Source organism: Callithrix jacchus, chromosome 4, assembly GCF_049354715.1.
Source record: "Callithrix jacchus isolate 240 chromosome 4, calJac240_pri, whole genome shotgun sequence".
NCBI classification, from domain to species: Eukaryota; Metazoa; Chordata; class Mammalia; order Primates; family Cebidae; genus Callithrix; species Callithrix jacchus.
The window spans coordinates 89,792,115-89,810,236 of record NC_133505.1 but is presented as its reverse complement, the minus strand read 5'-3'; the positions used below and the strand labels follow the sequence as shown (position 1 = coordinate 89,810,236).

At 35.3% G+C, this 18,122-nt stretch overlaps 1 protein-coding gene across 15 annotated transcripts in view; it reads left to right on the top strand.

Annotated features, from left to right (window-relative positions):
* The window catches only part of CEP162 (centrosomal protein 162), a 116,883-nt gene that overhangs the window by 12,829 nt on the left and 85,932 nt on the right, over positions 1-18,122 (top strand). For 12 of the 15 annotated variants that reach the window (XR_004741909.3, XM_078369707.1, XM_035296242.3 and 9 more), the window contains 5 exons: positions 180-363; positions 2,283-2,350; positions 9,342-9,457; positions 11,591-11,621; positions 12,128-12,244. Coding sequence is in view for 14 of the 15 variants with exons in the window: in XM_078369707.1 (XP_078225833.1) it covers positions 180-363; positions 2,283-2,350; positions 9,342-9,457; positions 11,591-11,621; positions 12,128-12,244 (516 nt within the window). In the remaining variant the exon portion in view is untranslated. The remainder of the gene's footprint in view (positions 1-179; positions 364-2,282; positions 2,351-9,341; positions 9,458-11,590; positions 11,622-12,127; positions 12,245-18,122) is intronic. The other 3 variants (XM_078369709.1, XM_078369710.1, XM_078369708.1) reach the window with 1 other exon arrangement.

The window sequence follows — 18,122 nt, the reverse complement described above, 5'->3', positions numbered from 1 at the left end:
AATTATTCTAGAGAAGCTTTAAACCTTATATATTATCAATAGGAAATCATATTTGATGAGTGAGAGTAAATGCTTGTAAATTTTTAAAATGTACTACATAATGTGAATAGATGCATCATTCAAATCATTGTTTTCAAAATTCTGTATATCACTAAAATATATTTGTGCTTTCCATTTAGAACTGGTAGTTTCTGAGCTCAACCATAGTATTCTCAGAGTGGGATTGGACACATTAGAAGAACAAGAGGAGAAAGAACAATTTTTTGCCAGGCTTGAGAAAGGCTTGACATCTTCCATTGATTATTCGAGATTAAATAAGGAATTGGATTCTAATGACTCTGTATATTTTAAAGATTTACAAAGGTAAAGTACAGTGTAAACTATTCATGGTTTTCATGTTTTCTATATTTTTGGAAGGCTGATATATGCATGGTTTTAAATAGGTAAACAGGCAAAATTAAATCTTATTTTTAAAATTATTATCTATTCGTCATTATAGTTAGGGTTTTTCTTATGTATGAATAGAATATGTTTTCTTTGTATTTGAGAGCCCATGCTGCCTTCAGAATCTGAAATTTTATGCTGTTGAGACTGATAGTGCATTGCCAAGAAGTCCTTACTGGGAAAGTAATTTATTAAGTCGTTTTCAGGAAAAAAATAACAGAAAGGGAAATGGGAACCAAGGATCAAAGACAGATGTGATCTTTGTCTTAACCTCTGTATGGTTGACCCTGATTGTTATTGGGAAAACCTCATTTATTCTAGAAATTCCACTAGTTTACTGAGCTGATCCTCCCTTAATTACACTAGACCATTGCCATTCTCAAGACCTTTGAAACCTGAGGTCTTTAATGCCCTTATTTAGTTATCCGTATAATTCTTAAAATTACAAGTATAAAGCAGTTGTACAGTTTTATTTAGGATTTTGAGAACACAAAGGTATAATTAAGTTAAGGGTCAGGAGAATCATAATCTCTGATTCTTAGAGTGCCTAGTCTCTACAGGATGATAAGTTTTTTATGGACAGTGGATAAAGAAATACATTTGCTGTTATGAACTCTACGGGGTCTGAGATTTCTACTTGGCAAGCTAACAAGTTAGCCTTCCAGTTTTATGATGTTGACGATAGACACACAATTCCTGGATCAGAATTAAAGAGCAAAGGCAGTACCTGAATGTCACATTTGTTCACATTGGTTCCCCATGCCTTATAAGAATGCTGAGGACAAGGCAAAGGATCCGTGATGGATGGATGCACACATGCAGGGTTGTGTTACAGAGGAGAAACACTGTTATAGAAGAGGAATACCGAGCTTGGAAAATATATTGCTTTTATAGTAAGTGGAAAAAGCCTGCTCTTTGTCTGTTCGGAAATATTACCCGAATGGTATAGTGAATAATGGTCAGGCTCTTGCACTGTTGGTATATTCAGCAAGAATATACAAGGATATTCAGGGCCTGTGGTCATTGCCTCTCCCAAGGGTGTCAGTACAGATTAAGCACGCTCAGGTTTGTGGGTCACAACTCTTTGCCACTTTGCAACATTTTTTAACATTTTTCTTATTTCTTAACAATATTCTTAACTGTTGATATTTCTGTTCTAGAACAGGCTGGTCAAAGTACAGGAGAGCATTGAGCATGCAATGATAAGTGTTAGTTCCTATCATCAGTATGATTTTAGTTTTATAGTTTCTCCAACGATCTTACTAAAGAGGGTTGATAGACTGAAAAGGTAGAACTGATTCCTGGTTTGAGAGAAAGCAGTATATGAATTAAATATCCAATGTAATTAAATCATACTCAAGCTCCTTTGTCCCCTCACTTAGATTTTGGTTCCTATTCAGCTTCCATTTCAGGATTAAATTGCTTAGTAGCAGGTGAGTGCTGACCTTAGCATTTTTTTTTCTGACTTTCATATGGATTCACTGGTTCTCATAGCTTGTGTTCAATTTCTAATCTTTAGTGTAGAGGGATATCTAGGGTTATAAAATAAAATTTGTATGTGTAAATGCACATAGTAATAAAATTGTGTATTTAAGAAATAGGGCATCTTTTTCCTTTGTAATATTTTTATAGCTATAATTAATCATATGTTTTGAAGATGCTTAATTTTCAAAAAACTTTCCTCAGAAGTTCCCAAATTTTTAGGTTTTGATAGAACAAGAGTACTTGAGGGAGTACATGTATAATTTTAGGGATTTTTTTTTTAAGATACACAAAAAGAGTTGTATGAGGTTATATTTTTAACATGTAATGCTAAATTTAAAAAATATTTTTTCCAGTAATCAAGCCAATTTAGACCTAACTGATGACAAACATGAGAATGGATTGAAACACGAGGAACTGGCAGGTAATTTCATTGGTGTTTAAATTTATAATATTTGAAAAGATAATATAGCTTTTAATAAAGACTGTGATAAGAGAGATATAATTAAAAGGAAAATCATATTGTTGTAGAAAGAGCTTTGAATAGAGTGGGTTTGCCTATGTTATAATCTGAGGTGCTAATAAATTGTTAAAAGTGAACTGCCTCATTTGTTGAGAGTGGGCAGTAGACCACTTGGGAAGAAAGCAAAAAGGACTTTTGTGCCAGGATTGTGGGAATCTGTGAAGACAAGACAAAGACCTCCAGAGTATGGTGGTGGAGAGGTGTGTCTTTTCCCACCTTTTGACTTTTAATGCATATGTGTTTTTATATTTAAAATGTTTTTTCTTTTATATTTAAAATGTTTTGTTATTTCTTAACAATATTCTTAACTATTGTTAAGGGGGGGGGGAGAGATCCAAGATGGCTGATCATTAGCAGCTCGGGATTGTGGCTCTCAGTGAAAGCACAGAAAACAAGAGGACGCCACACTTTTAGACGAATTTTTGCTGCTCGTGGACCAGGAGATTCCCAGCGGTGGAGCCCCATGGGTCGCCACCGCGACTCTTGTGGCCGGCGCAGTGGTTTTTCCGGCGCCTTGGCATGGCAGTTTTTGGTGCAGTCAGAAAAGCACCATCAATCTTAACACTGCAGTTTTAGCTGGCACAGTGGGTTGCTCAGATTCCGGTGCTGGTGAATCAATAAATTGGACGTCCACTCAGAAACCTAATTAGAAAGGCAGTAAATACAAACACGACAGATGGATAACAAAGGGAAGAAACCAGCCTAAAAAGGCTGAAAATACCCAAAATCAGAATGCCTCTCCCACTACAGGGGATTACAGTTCCTCATCAGCAACAGAACAAGGCCTGATGGAGAAAGACTGTTCCATTAACAGAGGCAGGCTTCAGAAGGTGAATAAGAAACTTCTGGGAGTTGAAGGAACTTTTTCTAACCCAATGCAAAGAAACTAAGAACTTTGAAAAAAGGTTTGATGAAATGCTACCAAGAATAGATAATATAGAGAGGAATATAAGTGAATTAACGGAGTTGAAAAATACAACACGAGAACTTCATGAAGTATGCACAAGTTTTAACAGCCAAATTGATCAAGCAGAAGAAAGGATATCAGAGGTTGAAGAACAACTTAATGAAATAAAACGAGAAGACAAGATAGAGTAAAAAGGATAAAAAGGAATGAGCAAAGTCTCCAAGAAATATGGGACTATGTGAAAAGACCTAATCGACGTTTGATAGGTGTACCTGAATGCGACAAAGAGAATGAATGCAAACTGAAAAATAGTCTTCAGGATATCATTCAGGAAAACCTTCCCAACCTAGCAAGGCAGGACATTATTCAACCCCAGGTAATGCAGAGAACACCACAAAGATATTCCTCAAGAAGAGCAACCCCAAGGCACATAATCATTAGATTCACCAGGGTTGAAATGAAGGAGAAAATACTAAGGGCAGCCAGAGAGAAAGGTCAGGTTACCCACAATGGGAAGCCTATCAGACTCACAGCAGATGTCTCAGCAGAAACTCTACAAACCAGAAGAGAGTGGGGGCCAATATTTAACATCCTTAAAGAAAAGAACTTTCAACCCAGAATTTCACATCCAGCCAAACTAAGCTTTACAATCGAAGGAAAAATAAAATCTTTTGTGAATAAGCAAGTATTCAGATTTCATTACCACCAGGCCTGCTTTACAAGAGCTTCTGAAAGAAGCATTACACATAGAAAGGAACAACCAGTATTAGCCTTTCTAAAAATATACCAAAAAGTAAAGAGTATCAACATAATGAAGAATTTATATCAACTAATGGGCAAAATAGCCAGCTAACATCAAATGGCAATAATCTTAAATTTAAATTAACTAAATCCCCCAATCAAAAGATACAGCCAAAACCCATTGGTATGCTGCATCCAGACTCATCTTACATGCAAGGATACATAAAGAGTCAAAACAAAGGAATGGAGAAAGATTTGTCAACCAAATGGAGAGCAAAAATAAATAAATAAATAAATAAATAAAAAGTAGAGGTTGCAATTCTTGCCTCTGATGGAATGGATTTTAAAGCAACAAAGATCAAAAGAGGACATAATGGTAAAAGGATCAATGCAACAAGAAGAGCTGACGATCCTGGATGTGTACACACCCAATATAGGATACATAAGACTTGTAAAGAGACTTGGACTCCCACACAGTAGTAGTGGGAGATTTCAACATCAGTATTAGATAGATCAATGAGACAGAAAATTAACAAGGATATCCAGGACTTGAACTCAGATCCGGAACAAGTAAACTTAATAAACATTTATAGAACTCTCCACTTTAAACACACAAGATATGCACTCTTATCAGTACCACATCACACCTACTCAGGGGTTTAAATGAAATACTGGTTGGCCATTATTAAGCACAATTGATGGTATAAGGGAGGTTTTCAATACCCATTTTTAGACTGCATTCTAGCCTGGGCAATTAAGCAACACTCCCGTTCTCTCTCCCTCCTCCTCCTCTTCTTTTTTCCTCTTCTTCATTCCTTTTTTTCTTTTTCTTTCTTTCTTTCTTTCTTTCTTTCTTTCTTTCTTTCTTTCTTTCTTTCTTTCTCTCTCTCTCTCTAAAAAAATTAATAAAATAAAATGTTTTTTCATAGACTGCATATAGTTGGTTTTCTCATTTTTGTCCAATCTGACAATCTCTGCCTTTTAATTCATGTGTTTACAAGAATGTATTTATGGATATGGTTGTTTACACTTTTGCCGTTTGTTTTCTCTCTTCATCTTTTTGTTTTTGTTTCTTTTGTCATGCCTTCTGTTGTATTATTTATGGTATTCTATTTTATTCTTTTGGCTTTTTAGCTATACTTCTTTACTGTTTTTTTTTCCTTAGTTGCCCCATGAGTCACAACATATGTCTTCACTTTATTACAGTCTACTTTCAAATAACATTATATAGCTATATTTATGTGAACTCTAACAACAATAAACTTTCCTCGACTATTTTGCTATTTTGTCAACATTTTTCTTCTGCATTTCTTAAAAACCCCACAATGTATTATTATTGTTGTTGTTTAAGCGATCAATTATCATTTAAAAGTACTTTTAAAGAATATTATGAAATGGATATTTATGTAAAAATGTATATTTATCCATATATTTACAATTCCTAATGCTTTGTATTCCATTGCATAGATTTGAATTTCTATCTCATATTATTTTTTTTCAGCACAAAGAGCCTCCTTTAACATTTCTTGTAGTGCGGATTACTACTAGGAACAACTTCTCTCAGCATTTGTTTTTCTGAGAATATAGTTTGCCTTTGTTTTTGAGGAATACTTTTACTTGATATAGAATTTTATGTAGATTTTTTTTTTTTCCCTTTGGGCAGTTTCATGATTTTATTGTCTTTTGATCTTATTTCTCATGAGAAATTTCTGGTAATTCCTCTTATTGTTATTTTGCATATATAATGCCTTTTTTTTCTCTATTTTCAAGGTTTTATCATTTTTTTGGCAGTTTGACAATGGTGTGTCATGGTATGCTTTTCATATATTTATTCTGTTCAGAGTTACTTGAGCATCCTTGATTGATGGATTTATAGTTTCCATCAAAAAAAATCTCTTGGCCATGAATTCTTAAAATAATGTTAATGCTGCTTTCCACTTCCTGCCATCTGACCCTAATTATAAATATGTTCTAATGCTAAGCTTTGTTTTATGCGTGACTAAGACTGTTTCAGTTTTTGAAACCTTTTTTTCTTTCTATGCTACAGTTCTTATCACTGTTCTGTTGCTTCAAGTTACTGGTCTTTTTCTTTAATCTGCTATTAATCCCATCCATTTTTTTCTTTCACTCTAACTGTTTGTTTTGGATCTTTTTTTACAAATTTCTTTAGTATTTTTCCTCATTATGTTTATTTTTTTCAAGTCCTTAATATTAAGCATATTTTACAGATCTCAGTATTTGTTCATTTCTGGGTCTTTTTTCTCTTGGCTATTTTTTCTCCTGGTTTCCTGACACTTTTTTTCTGCCTCTGAGAAGTCTAGTGATTTTTGATTGGATATTTGGTATTGTGAATTTTGTTATTCAGCATCTGGATTTGATTTTCTTCTTTTAAAGAGAATTATTGAGCTTTGGTAAATAGTTAATCTCACCACTTGATTTTTTTTAAGGCTTTTCTTATGCTTTGTTAGCGGAAGTCTAGAGTAGTTCTAGTAATATCTAACCCTACTGCCAAGGCACATCCCTTCTGAGGTTTTTGCTCAGTGCCCCTAATGATCAATGAGGACTCTCCACTTAGGCAGATTAGAGTTTGAAAGTTTCCTTGTCTTGTATGAACTCTGAGAATTGTCTAACTTACAGCATCCCCCTTGTTCTTGGCTCATTTTCTGCATTAAGTATTCAGCAAAGACTCAAGGGTACCCTTTGCAGGTTTCTGGGGCTCTGTTTTTACTTAGGTACCTCCTCACTCATTGCCTTGGCCTTTCTGAACTTATCTCTCACTCCTCAACTCAGTGGGACTATCCTGATCTCCCCACCCCTGCTCAACACTTCAGAATATATGTGCCTTCAGTTAATTGTAGGGCTAGTTCACATGTTTTCTTATGAATCACGTTTTTTTGCTATTGTCTAATATCTGAAAACAGTTTTATACATTTCATTGTTTACAAAGGAAATATAGTCCCTTTAACTCCAACATGACAGAGGAGAAAGTCCTCTAGATTGGCAAACAAATAAAAATTTGCAGCTAAGTTTGCCAACAGAAGATGAAAAATGTCTTCAGAAAGGATCTTTTACATTGAATATGGCTTATCTGAGCTTTAAGAACTTGTTTATTTCTGAAAATAATATTCTTGAAGCTACAAGGATAGGGAATAATAGAAACCTAGTACCTTGGACATGTGACATCTTCCTGCCAAAAAATCAAAGTGGTACAAGTGAATATTCTCATTGTTTTCCAAACAATGTGGAAGAGCCTAGATACAATCTCTGATATTTCTCATATAAGAATCACCCTCTCAAATTAATTTTACTCTTTCATTTTTTTATAAACTTAATTTGCCTTGATGTTTGTTCCTGAAACCTCTGAAATGTGCTGTTTTCCTTTTCTTTGTTTCTTTTCTCTCATTTCTCTATGTGTCTACCAATGACATTTCCTTCTTCAAACCTACTTAATTCATGACAAGTTTCTGGGGAGGAAGTCAGTCATTAATGTGTTGGTTGGTAGTATTTGCCTGTAAGCTGTTTGGTTACTAAATGAAAATAACAAAATGTAGTTTGGAGGAATGCTATTAGATTAGCACTTTTCCTAATAAGAAATAATACTTGGCTGTATTAACTTTTTATTTAGATTAAGTACAAGAGTAGCTATAATAGGCCAGGCATGGTGGTTCATGCCTTTGGTCCCAGCACTTCAGGAGGCTGAGGCGGGTGGATCACCTGATGTTCAGGAATTTGAACTAGCCTGACCAACATGGTGAAACCCCATCTCTACTAAAAATACAAAAAATTAGCTGGGCATGGTGACGCGTGCCTGTAATCCCAGCTCCTCAGGAGGCTGAGGCAGGAGAATTACCTGAACCCAGGAGGCAGAGGTTGCAGTGAGCCAAGATCGCGCCATTGCACTCCAGTCTGGGTAACAAGAGCGAAACTGTCCCAACAACAACAACAAAAAAAAGTAATTGCTTATAACTGTCTTGTGATTTTAACTGTATGTCTACTGATAATAGAAAAATCAAGCAGTGTTCTTTCTCGTGGAAAAGAAATAAAAGTGAACTTCTTAGCCTCAGAATACATATATTGACATAGTTAACCAGCTAACCTAGTTTATCTACCTAAGTAACAATACACATGCTGTTCCAGGTTCATATTTCTTATGAACTAAAATATAGATGTTTCTGTAGCCAGATCTCACTGGAAGCATCCCTTTTTCATTCCCACTCTCAAATACATTCCTTAACTTCCAATATTAATTACACACAAGTTGTCATTTTCTTCATTCTCCGAAGAGTAAAAAACAGATTAAGGTACTAGATTAAGGTACACTAATGACAACTGATGATTCCAGAAGTAGACTCTAGTACATTATGCACTTTTTCCCATCAGACCATCCTGTTTCTCAATGCGATGTAATTTTTTGAAATACAAATTAGATCACATTTGTTTCTAAAACAATCAATTTCACTCTGAAAAGGCTGTTTCTTTTCATAGGCCACAGATCTAAATTAATACTGTGAGCAAGTTAAAAATTGAAGAAGAGATCCTGGCCAAATAATTCCTGTCCCACCTTCCCCATAAGAACATTGAAGGCATGAGTTAACATGGAGACACATTTTCCTCCTGCACAAAGTCATTGAGATATAATTTGGAGGCTTTAGATAAGAAGCACTTGGAGAATTGGGGAAACAGTAAGTTGTATGAGGCCAGTATTTACCTATGGGAAGGGTCAGATGAGATCTTTCATAAGTACTAGTTAAGAGTTACAGTAGAGTAGAAATACCTGTAGAGACCAAAAAAAAAAAAAAAATCAACTTAAAAAACAAAATCCAGCCTTTTTTAAAGTGGATTTGTTCCACTTTAAAAGAACTTTAAAGAACAAAGTTCTTCCTTTTATAAGTAAGCAATTGGAGATGTTTGTCTTTTAAAAATAAATATTAAAGTTTTATTTTAAAGGTAATAAAAGATCCTTTTGGCAGCTCCAGAAATTTTTATTTTGTTAATAATATAAAAGATTATAAAACTCTGAGAACTATTTGAAAGTACAGTAATGACATAAACCAAAGATAGTCTTATAAATTGAACTCTCATTAAATCTTTGCAAAGAAAAATTCTCTAAAGACATCTTTATGTTACTATTTCAATAAACTATTCTTATACAGACTTCTTCCTTTGGAAATCAACAGTCCTTTTCTGGAATTTCACTTTTTTTGGCAATGTGATCTTTGTACTTTTAAAAATTATTTTCTGCAGAAAATTACAGTGATGATTTTGAAGATGAGTATGTTGACACACCTTTGACTACTAAAGATGAAGATACCCATTCCAAAGAGAATTCTGAATCAGAAAAAATAAGCACACCCAAACAGGTATATGTCAATTATATATTTGTCAGCTTTACAACTTTTTCTTCAACTTGGCTGCCTATTTCTGTATGAAGAACTCAAAAAATTGAGTTTTTCATAATTTTGATCATTGTTGTAAAGTTACAGGGCACTTAACACTCAAGCATTTTCTTAGCTCAGCATATCAAATTAATGTAAATCTTAATAAAAAAATATGACAGTTCATGATTTTATGAGAGATTTTTGGCCAGGCACAGTGGTTCATCCCTGTAATTTCAACACTTTGGGAGGCTGAGGCAGGAGGGCTGTTTGAGCCCAGGAGCTGGAGGCCAACCCGGGCACCATGTTGCTGTCTCATTTCTCCAAAAAATAAATTTTTTAAAAATTAGCAAAGTATGGTGGCACATGCCTGTAGTCGCAGCTACTTAGGAGGCTGAGGTGGGAGGATCACTTGAGCCCAGGAGGTCAAGGCTGCAGTGACCTGCAATTATGTCACTGCATTCCAGCCTGGGTGATGAGTGAGACTCTGTCTCAAACAAAAAAAGATTTCTTTTGGCAAATAAGCTTAAGGTAAGCTTTAGAAATTGAAAGCCTAATTAAAATTTCAAAACTAATTTTTAAACAGGTATGTTAAATTATGCTTTCCTTTGGTATAATTTGTCTTTATGAAGTACAATAAATGGCCCCTCCCTAGTATTTATGCTAGTTATAACATTAACGTCTAAAACTTACTTGGCTAAGATAAGGAACTACATGATTCCATTCACGTTCAGTGGTGCTTTGTACTCTAATTCTCTCATTTCTGAGTTCTTACCAAGAATTGTTCAGGGCTACTACTCCATATTGCCTTCCCTATAGAACTTATCTTTGAAGCTCTGTTACAGTAGCTGGTAGGACAATTAATGTTATTATTTGTTACTATTTATTATTTTGGTCTCTGTCTGGACATAGTCTCTTTGGTACTGTGTGTTAGGACTAGATGTTTAACACGTATGAAACTGTGGACACAAGATAAACACTTTTCAGGCATATATAAATACTTTTATTTTTAAGTGTACTTAGTATTTGGCCCTTGGGTGTCTACATGTCACTCAATTTTGAGGAAAAAACAAGATGACTTTAGGAATGACAGAAATTAATGTGACAGATTAGTATCCTTAGAAATTTAATGAGATTTTACACTTGGAATAAAGCAATTGCAATATTTTATTGAAAAGTGAATAGGTCATCAGCCTGGCCAACATGGTGAAACCCCGCCTTTACTAAAAATAAAAAAATTAGCCAGGCCTGGTGGCAGGTGCCTGTAATCCCAGCTCCTCGGGAAGCTGCCGCAAGAGAATCACTTGAACCTGGCAAGGCAGAGGTTACAGTGAGCCGAGATCAAGCCACTGCACTGTAGCCTGGAAGACAGACAGAGACTCTGTCTCAAGAAAAAAAAAGAAAAAGGAAAAATGAATCGGTCAATAAAAGGTATAATAGTGTGGTATATTTAGAAAGTGTACCATATATATATAAATGTATCAGCCTAAATAAATGTGGTAGCTTCAGAGCGCTGTCTGGGTTAAGAATCAAAATAGGAAAGAATTAAAGCTCTGTTATGGGAAGATCCCACAAACTGCCTGGCCAGGTAGGAGGTATAGGTGATATTAATAGGAAAACTTATTCTAAGGTAACCTCTAGTATTGAAGAACTTTATCTGTCTTGCTGTTTGGTAGCCTGCCTTTCTGAAAGTTGTATCTTTTGAAACAGATGAAATAATGAATACAAAGAATTTGGTCATAAATTTTGAACAATAAGGGCTAATAGACTGGTAATGTTATCATTGCAGAACTCTTGTGTGTTCTAGGTCTGTTTAATCTTGACTTTCAATAAAACTAGTGAATTCGTGAGCAAGGTAGATGAACAAATGGCACTTAGACTTTAAGCAAGACTTTTTTCAGGCCTAAATTACTTTTGGTAATTACTAAGGTTCAGAAAAAAATTTTAGAAGTTCCATCAGTGCTACAGTCTTGAAGAGTTATTGATGAATCAGAAAACACAGCTCCTGATCTTTTCAATAAAAAGCCCTGGTTTTCACATTTTGCTGTTATTTGCATTGTGGTCATTTTATGTAATTTTGGTTTCAAAACATGTAATCATTTTTACTTTTTAATTTAGGAAGAAGAAAAAACTGGCATGCTGGCTAATGGTAAATATTATTTGTATTCATATATTTTTGTTGGCAAAAAATTAGTCTGCTTAGAATTTTATCTAAATAATTCTGAATGGGTTACTATCTGTTTGTTTTTAAGTATTTCTAAGGAATTAAAGTTCCTAGGTTTTCCCAATAATGTGTTTCTTATGCATATATTGAATCCATTCTGTTATATTTCAGATTATTTTTTGTTATTTTTCTTATGCCCTTTGCCTTCTATGTGTATGTGTACACTAGACCAGTACATAAGTGTAGATATGTATGTTGATGTTAGCCTACTGTCTTCTACATGGGAAGAAAATCATTTGTTATATGCATACACACACAGACACACACACACGTAAAACATGCTTGTTACATTCATACATATATAAGATTATATACTCTTTGTGAGCATTTATCTTTTTTATATGCATTGCATATGTTTAAAATAATTTTATCAGATCAACAGAACCATCCAGTTTATCACATTCCTCATATTTTTCTTTATATTCTTCCAGTTGTGCTGCTTGATTCATTAGACTCTGTTGCAGAGGTCAACCTTGATGAACAAGATAAAACAACACCTAAGCCAAAGGGTCTACCAGAAATGACTGATAATGAAATGACAGGAACAGGTAAAAGGATTTGAAAACTTTAAATCTGACATTTTCCTACCATATGTAATCATTTAAATAATTAAAACGTTCTAATGATGACACAATGCTAGTAGGCCAAGTAAAATGTGGTTTTAAATAAATATTAATAAATGAATAAATGCTATTGATACAAAGTATAATACTTTAGGTGAACGTTAACCAATTTTCTATGCCTCTACAGAGTATTCAGTTAAATCTGCCATGTGTAGGAGAAATGGGATTTTGGTCTTATTGTGCTTTTCCATAGTTCTTTCTCTAGGAAAAAGCTACATCCCATCCCCAAATTCTGAAATACCTGATACCAACTAGACTTTGCTAAAACCTTTAAAGGTCTTTGAGATAATGCCTTTTCAAACTTTTTTAAAGCAGCAAAATGCTTATCTCCAGTTGAATTCTTTTTTTTTTTTCTTTTTTTTGAGAGAAGGGAAGAAAAAGAAATGAGTAAAGGAGTGGAAGAAAGAGGAAGAGAAAGAGGGAGGGTGAACGGAAATATTGCTTTATTCTGAAAAAAAAAATGTATATTAATAATGGCCAATCAATGTTTCATTTAAACCTATGAGTAGGTGTGATGTGGTATTGACAAGAATGTATATTTTGTGTATTTGAAGTGGAGAGCTCTATAAATATTTATTAAGTTTACTTGTTCCAGATCTGAGTTCGAGTCCTTGATATCCTTATTAATTTTCTGTCTCATTGAATCTAAGTCTCTATGTATCTGGGTGTTAGGATCGTTAGCTCTTGTTGTATTGATCCTTTTACCACTATATCTTTGTTGCTTTAAAATCTATTTTATCCAATACGAGAATTGCAACTCCTGCTTTTTATTTATTTATTTATTTATTTATTTTTGCTCTCCATTTGGTTGGTAAATCTTTCTCCATCCCTTTGTTTTGAGTCTTTGTGTATCCTTGCATGTGAAACAGGTCTGGATGTAACATGCCGTTGGGTTTTGGCTGTGTCTTTTGATTGGGGGATTTAGTCGATTTAAATTTAGGGTTACTGCCATTTGATGTTAACTGGCTGTTTTATCATTCATTGATGTAAATTCTTCTTTATGTTGATGCTCTTTACTTTTTGGTATATTTTTAGAAAGGCTAATACTGGTTGTTTCTTTCTGTGTGTAATGCTTCTTTCAGAAGCTCTTGTAAAGCAGGCCTGGTGGTAATAAAATCTCTGAGTTCTTGCTTGTTCATAAAAGATTTTATTTTTCCTTCAGTTGTGAAGCTTAGTTTGGCTGGATATGAAATTCTGGGCTGAAGGTTCTATTCTTTGAGGATGTTGAATATTGGCCCCCACTCTCTTCTGGCTTGTAGAGTTTCTGCTGAGAGATCTGCTTTCAGTCTGATAGGCTTGCCTTTGTGGGTAACCTGACCTTTTTCTCTGGCTGCCCTTAGTATTTTCTCCTTCGTTTCAACCCTGGTGAATCTAATGATTATGTTCCTTGGGGTTGCTCTTCTTGAGGAATATCTTTGTGGTGTTCTCTGTATTGCCTGGGGTTGAATATTGACCTGCTTTGCTAGTTTAGGAAAATTTTCCTGAATAATATCCTGAAGGATATTTTCCAGCTTTGGATTCATTCTCTCCGTCGCATTCAGGTACACCTATCAAACGTAAATTTGGTCTTTTCACATAGTCCCACATTTCTTGGAGACTTTGCTCATTCCTCTTTATCCTTTTTTCTCTAATCTTGTCTTCTTGTTTCATTTCATTAAGTTGGACTTTGACCTCTGATATTCTTTCTTCTGCTTGAACAATTCGAGTGTTTAAACCTGTGCATACTTCTCGGAGTTCCTGTATTGTATTCTTCAGTTCCAGTAATTCACTTATATTCCTCTCTAAGTTGTCTATTCTCAATAGGATTTCATCAAACCTTTTTTCAAAGTTCTTAGTTTCTTTACGTTGGGCTACAGCATGTTCTTTTAACTCACAGAAGTTTCTTATTCATTCCCTGAAGAGTGATTCTGTTATTGGGATGTGCTCATTCTCCATCAAGCCTTGTTCCATTGTTGATGTGGAACTGTGATTATCTTTAGAGGGAGAGGCGTTCTGATTTTGAGTATTCTCAGCCTTTTTATGCTGGTTTCTTCCCATCATTGTAAATTTATCCTCCTGTCGTCTTTGAAGTTACCAACTTTCAGATTAGGTCTCTTGAGTGGACGTCCAAGTTGTTAGTTCCCAGGGCCAGAACGGCGGCATTAAGACTGATGGTGCTTTTCTGCCCAGGATTCTCCTGTCTGGCTTCCTTCTTGGGTCCGTAATAGGTGACTCTGCCTTCCCGGGGCTCCAGACCTCGGTCAGAAGGGAAACCAGTCTCGTTTACTCTGCACCGAGATTGCCGCGCTGAGGTGCCATCACAGCCGCTGCACCAGCCTCAGGAGTCGTGCTGGGGACCCGTGTGGGTCCTCCAAACCTCAGTCAGAGGGTAGCCAGCCCTGTTTACTCTGCTCCGAGAGCTGCCGCGCCAAGGTGCCGGTGAAACTGCTGCGCCGGCCACAAGAGTCGCGCTGGCGACCCGTGTGACTCCTCCACTGGGGATCTTATGCTCTGTGAGCGACCAGAATTTGTCTGCAAGTGTGGCGTCCTCTAGTTCTCTGCGGTTTCACTGAGAGCTGCAATCCCGAGATGTTAGCGATCGGCCATCTTGGATCGTTCTCCTCCAGTTGAATTCTTACATGGAACTTTCTCGTAGGTAAAACTGATACTTTATTAGTATAAATATTTAAACTTATATTTGTTACATTTGGCCATAAAATAGGTGAGGACAATAATGGTTTTTTGGAATTTTTGAAATCGGAAACTATTGAGATTTGTTGTGGCCTCATGTCACCATCAGTCTTCTAGTGTGTTTGTGTTTCTGTTTTGGTTAAATAGTATAAAAATATTCTTGTTTTATCACATAAATAGCTTCACATGGGAACTTTTTAATCAGCTTACTTTGCAGTCTATATATACTTGTTAACTAAACAGATTTAGATACTTGATAAAAAAAAAAAGAGTAATTGAAATCACTAACCAGCTCAGAAATCACTAACCATCATCAGCTTGCATTTTTTTTTCTTTTTAGTTTTTAATTGATCTATAGTATACCTTTAGAAAAGTTCATGGTATCACAATAGTGCAACTCAGTGAATTTTGAAATACTGAGCACACCCATGTAATCAGCAACCAGATAAAAACTAAGAGCACTCGAACCACAATGTCCATCGCATCTCTTATGTCTAGTCACTGTCTTTGCAAGAGTCACCACTATTTTGACTTGTTACATCTACTTTCATTTTAAAATATGAAGATCAAAAAATTACAACTATAAGACATAATTTTCCCATTAAGACACATTACTCATTTGTTGCCCAACTAAGTATTCCGCTATGATGTAAGCATGTGCTGAGTGCATGTTCCTCAGTTTTACTGCTGTTGATTTAAGGGACCACATCACGTACATGCTGTGATAGTTATCCCCTTGCACAGTTTTCAGTAGGCAGACATGGATTCTTTTAAAAGACCATTGTAGAGCTACGATTTTTCTGATTAACAGTATTTTATAGGAAGTTCATGTGCTTAGGATGACCAGAGAAACTTTATTCTGAGATGTGCATTAAATCAGGTAAAAGAGAAAGCAAAAGTTATTAACAATATTATTACATAATGTCTTCCGATTTTTACAGTTATATAAATAGTATATTTGAGTGTGCAGAATAGGTTCTATTCCTATTTTTTAGTTTTAAAGCATGATTTAAAATGGAATTTCAGTCAAGCATCTGTGAAACCCATGATTTTCTCTGAAAAACTGATTATAAAATTAGTGTCATACAGTGTGAAAACCACTACTGTAGGTTATAAGAAAAACTCAGAAATAAAATATGTATTTCTAAAAGAAAATTTTATTAAGATGAACTAAGCAGTTATATAAAATTATAGTTTGTTGGTCTTAATTATTAAATATTCTTGCCTATAAGATAATTTGATTAGTCAATTACTTGAACATAGTGGAGTGTGAACTTATTATCATGTAGGTTTGGATTCAGATTTTCAACCTTGCCACTTACTAGCTGTGTGACACTGGATAATGAGTACCTCTAAGCCTGTTTTCTCATTTTTAAAATGAAGCCTTGCGATGGTCAACTGAGATAACATATAGTACATTTTTAAGATTCACTGAATAGTAGCAACTTTTTCGTTATTATCATTATTATTTATGTCAACTCTCTGTTATTAATACATGCTATAGGAGAGAACCTAGAGTTATACAGTGTAAATACTTATTGGCTGCAGGAGATTGAATTTCTAGTATTTAAAATATATACCTGAAAGTCTTCAGCCAGGTGTGGTGGCTCCTGCCTGTAATCCCAGCACTTTGGGAGGCTGAGGCAGGCGGATCACCTGAGGTCAAGAGTTCAAGCCCAGCCTGGCCAACATGAAACCTCATCTCTACTAAGAAATTTAAAAAAAATAGCTGAGCATGGTGGTACACATCTATAATCCCAGGTACTTAGGAGCCTGAGGCAAGAGAGTCACTTGAACCTGGGAGGTGGAGATTGCAGTGAGCCAACATCATGCCACTGTAATCCAGCCTGGGTGACAGAGTGAGACTCCATCTCTAAATTAATTAATTAAAATAAAAATAAAATATATACTGGTAAGTCTTCAAATAAGTATGTGAACTAGGTTTAAGAACTGAAAAGGTCAGTGGGGTTTGTTTTACCTTGCCACTTTATGTGTTAAGCAGCTAACTTTAACAAACATTGCTTACCTTTTAAACATTGGCTGATTTTAAAACATTGTCAAAGATTCTCTTATTAAAAATATTATTTATGAAATTATTTGTGCCTTGCTGTATTAAAGAGTTTAGCAAGTATAAAACGAAGGGTTTCCTAACACCAGGCCAGATCTAACCTTTCACTTTTTCATTCGTCTCACAGGCAAGTATCATTTTGTCCTATGCCTGCATTATTAGAGTCATCACAGGGTGACAGTGTTGCTTCATGAAACTAGACCCTTTCCTCTGCAAAATAGTATTTGGCACTTTTAAACTGTCTCTCTCATTTTTTTTTTTTTTTGGGACGGAATCTTGCTCTGTCTCCCAGGGTGGAGTGCGGTGGCATGATCTCGGCTCACTGTAATGTCCACCTCCTGGGTTCAAGCGACTCTCCTGTCTCAGCCTCTCGAGTAGATGGGATTACAGGTGCACACCACCAAGCCTAGCTTATTTTTATGGGGTTTTTTTTTTTTAGTAGAGATGTGGTTTTGCCATGTTGGCTAGGCTGGTCTTGAACTCCTGACCTCAGGTGACCCGCCCACCTCAGCCTCCAAAAGCGCTGAGATTACTGGCGTGAGCCACTGTGCCCAGCCTCAACAAGATGAAAAATATAGGGATCTTTGACTTCATAATACATAAAATAACTACAGAGTCTTCTCTTTTCAGTGTAAAAGGCAGATAAGTAACTCCTTTTGTTTTCATGATATGCGTGGAAAAAAGTTAACTTACATAACCACGGAATTACTTTTAATATGACTTGGGTTAATAACTCAAGTTAGAAAAGTATCATTTTCCTGCCATTTTTTTGAGCAGCCCCTCCTACCTCTTTTTTTTTTTCATTTCTCTTTTCTAACTTTTAGGTCATTTGTTTTTCTGCTTGTTTGCTCTATTGTTGCTTAAAAGCATAGAACCTATTCTTTCTGACGCTTCATACCTACTAAATTAGGTATCAGCATTCAGTACTACTATGCTGTCTACCATTGAAGTCATTTCTTTTATGTATACTCAGCAGACACTTTACTCAACTTGATATTTTTATAGAGAAAAAAACACTGCGTGCTTCTCCTTTTTTCTTGAAAATTAATGATCTCTTTCATTCAT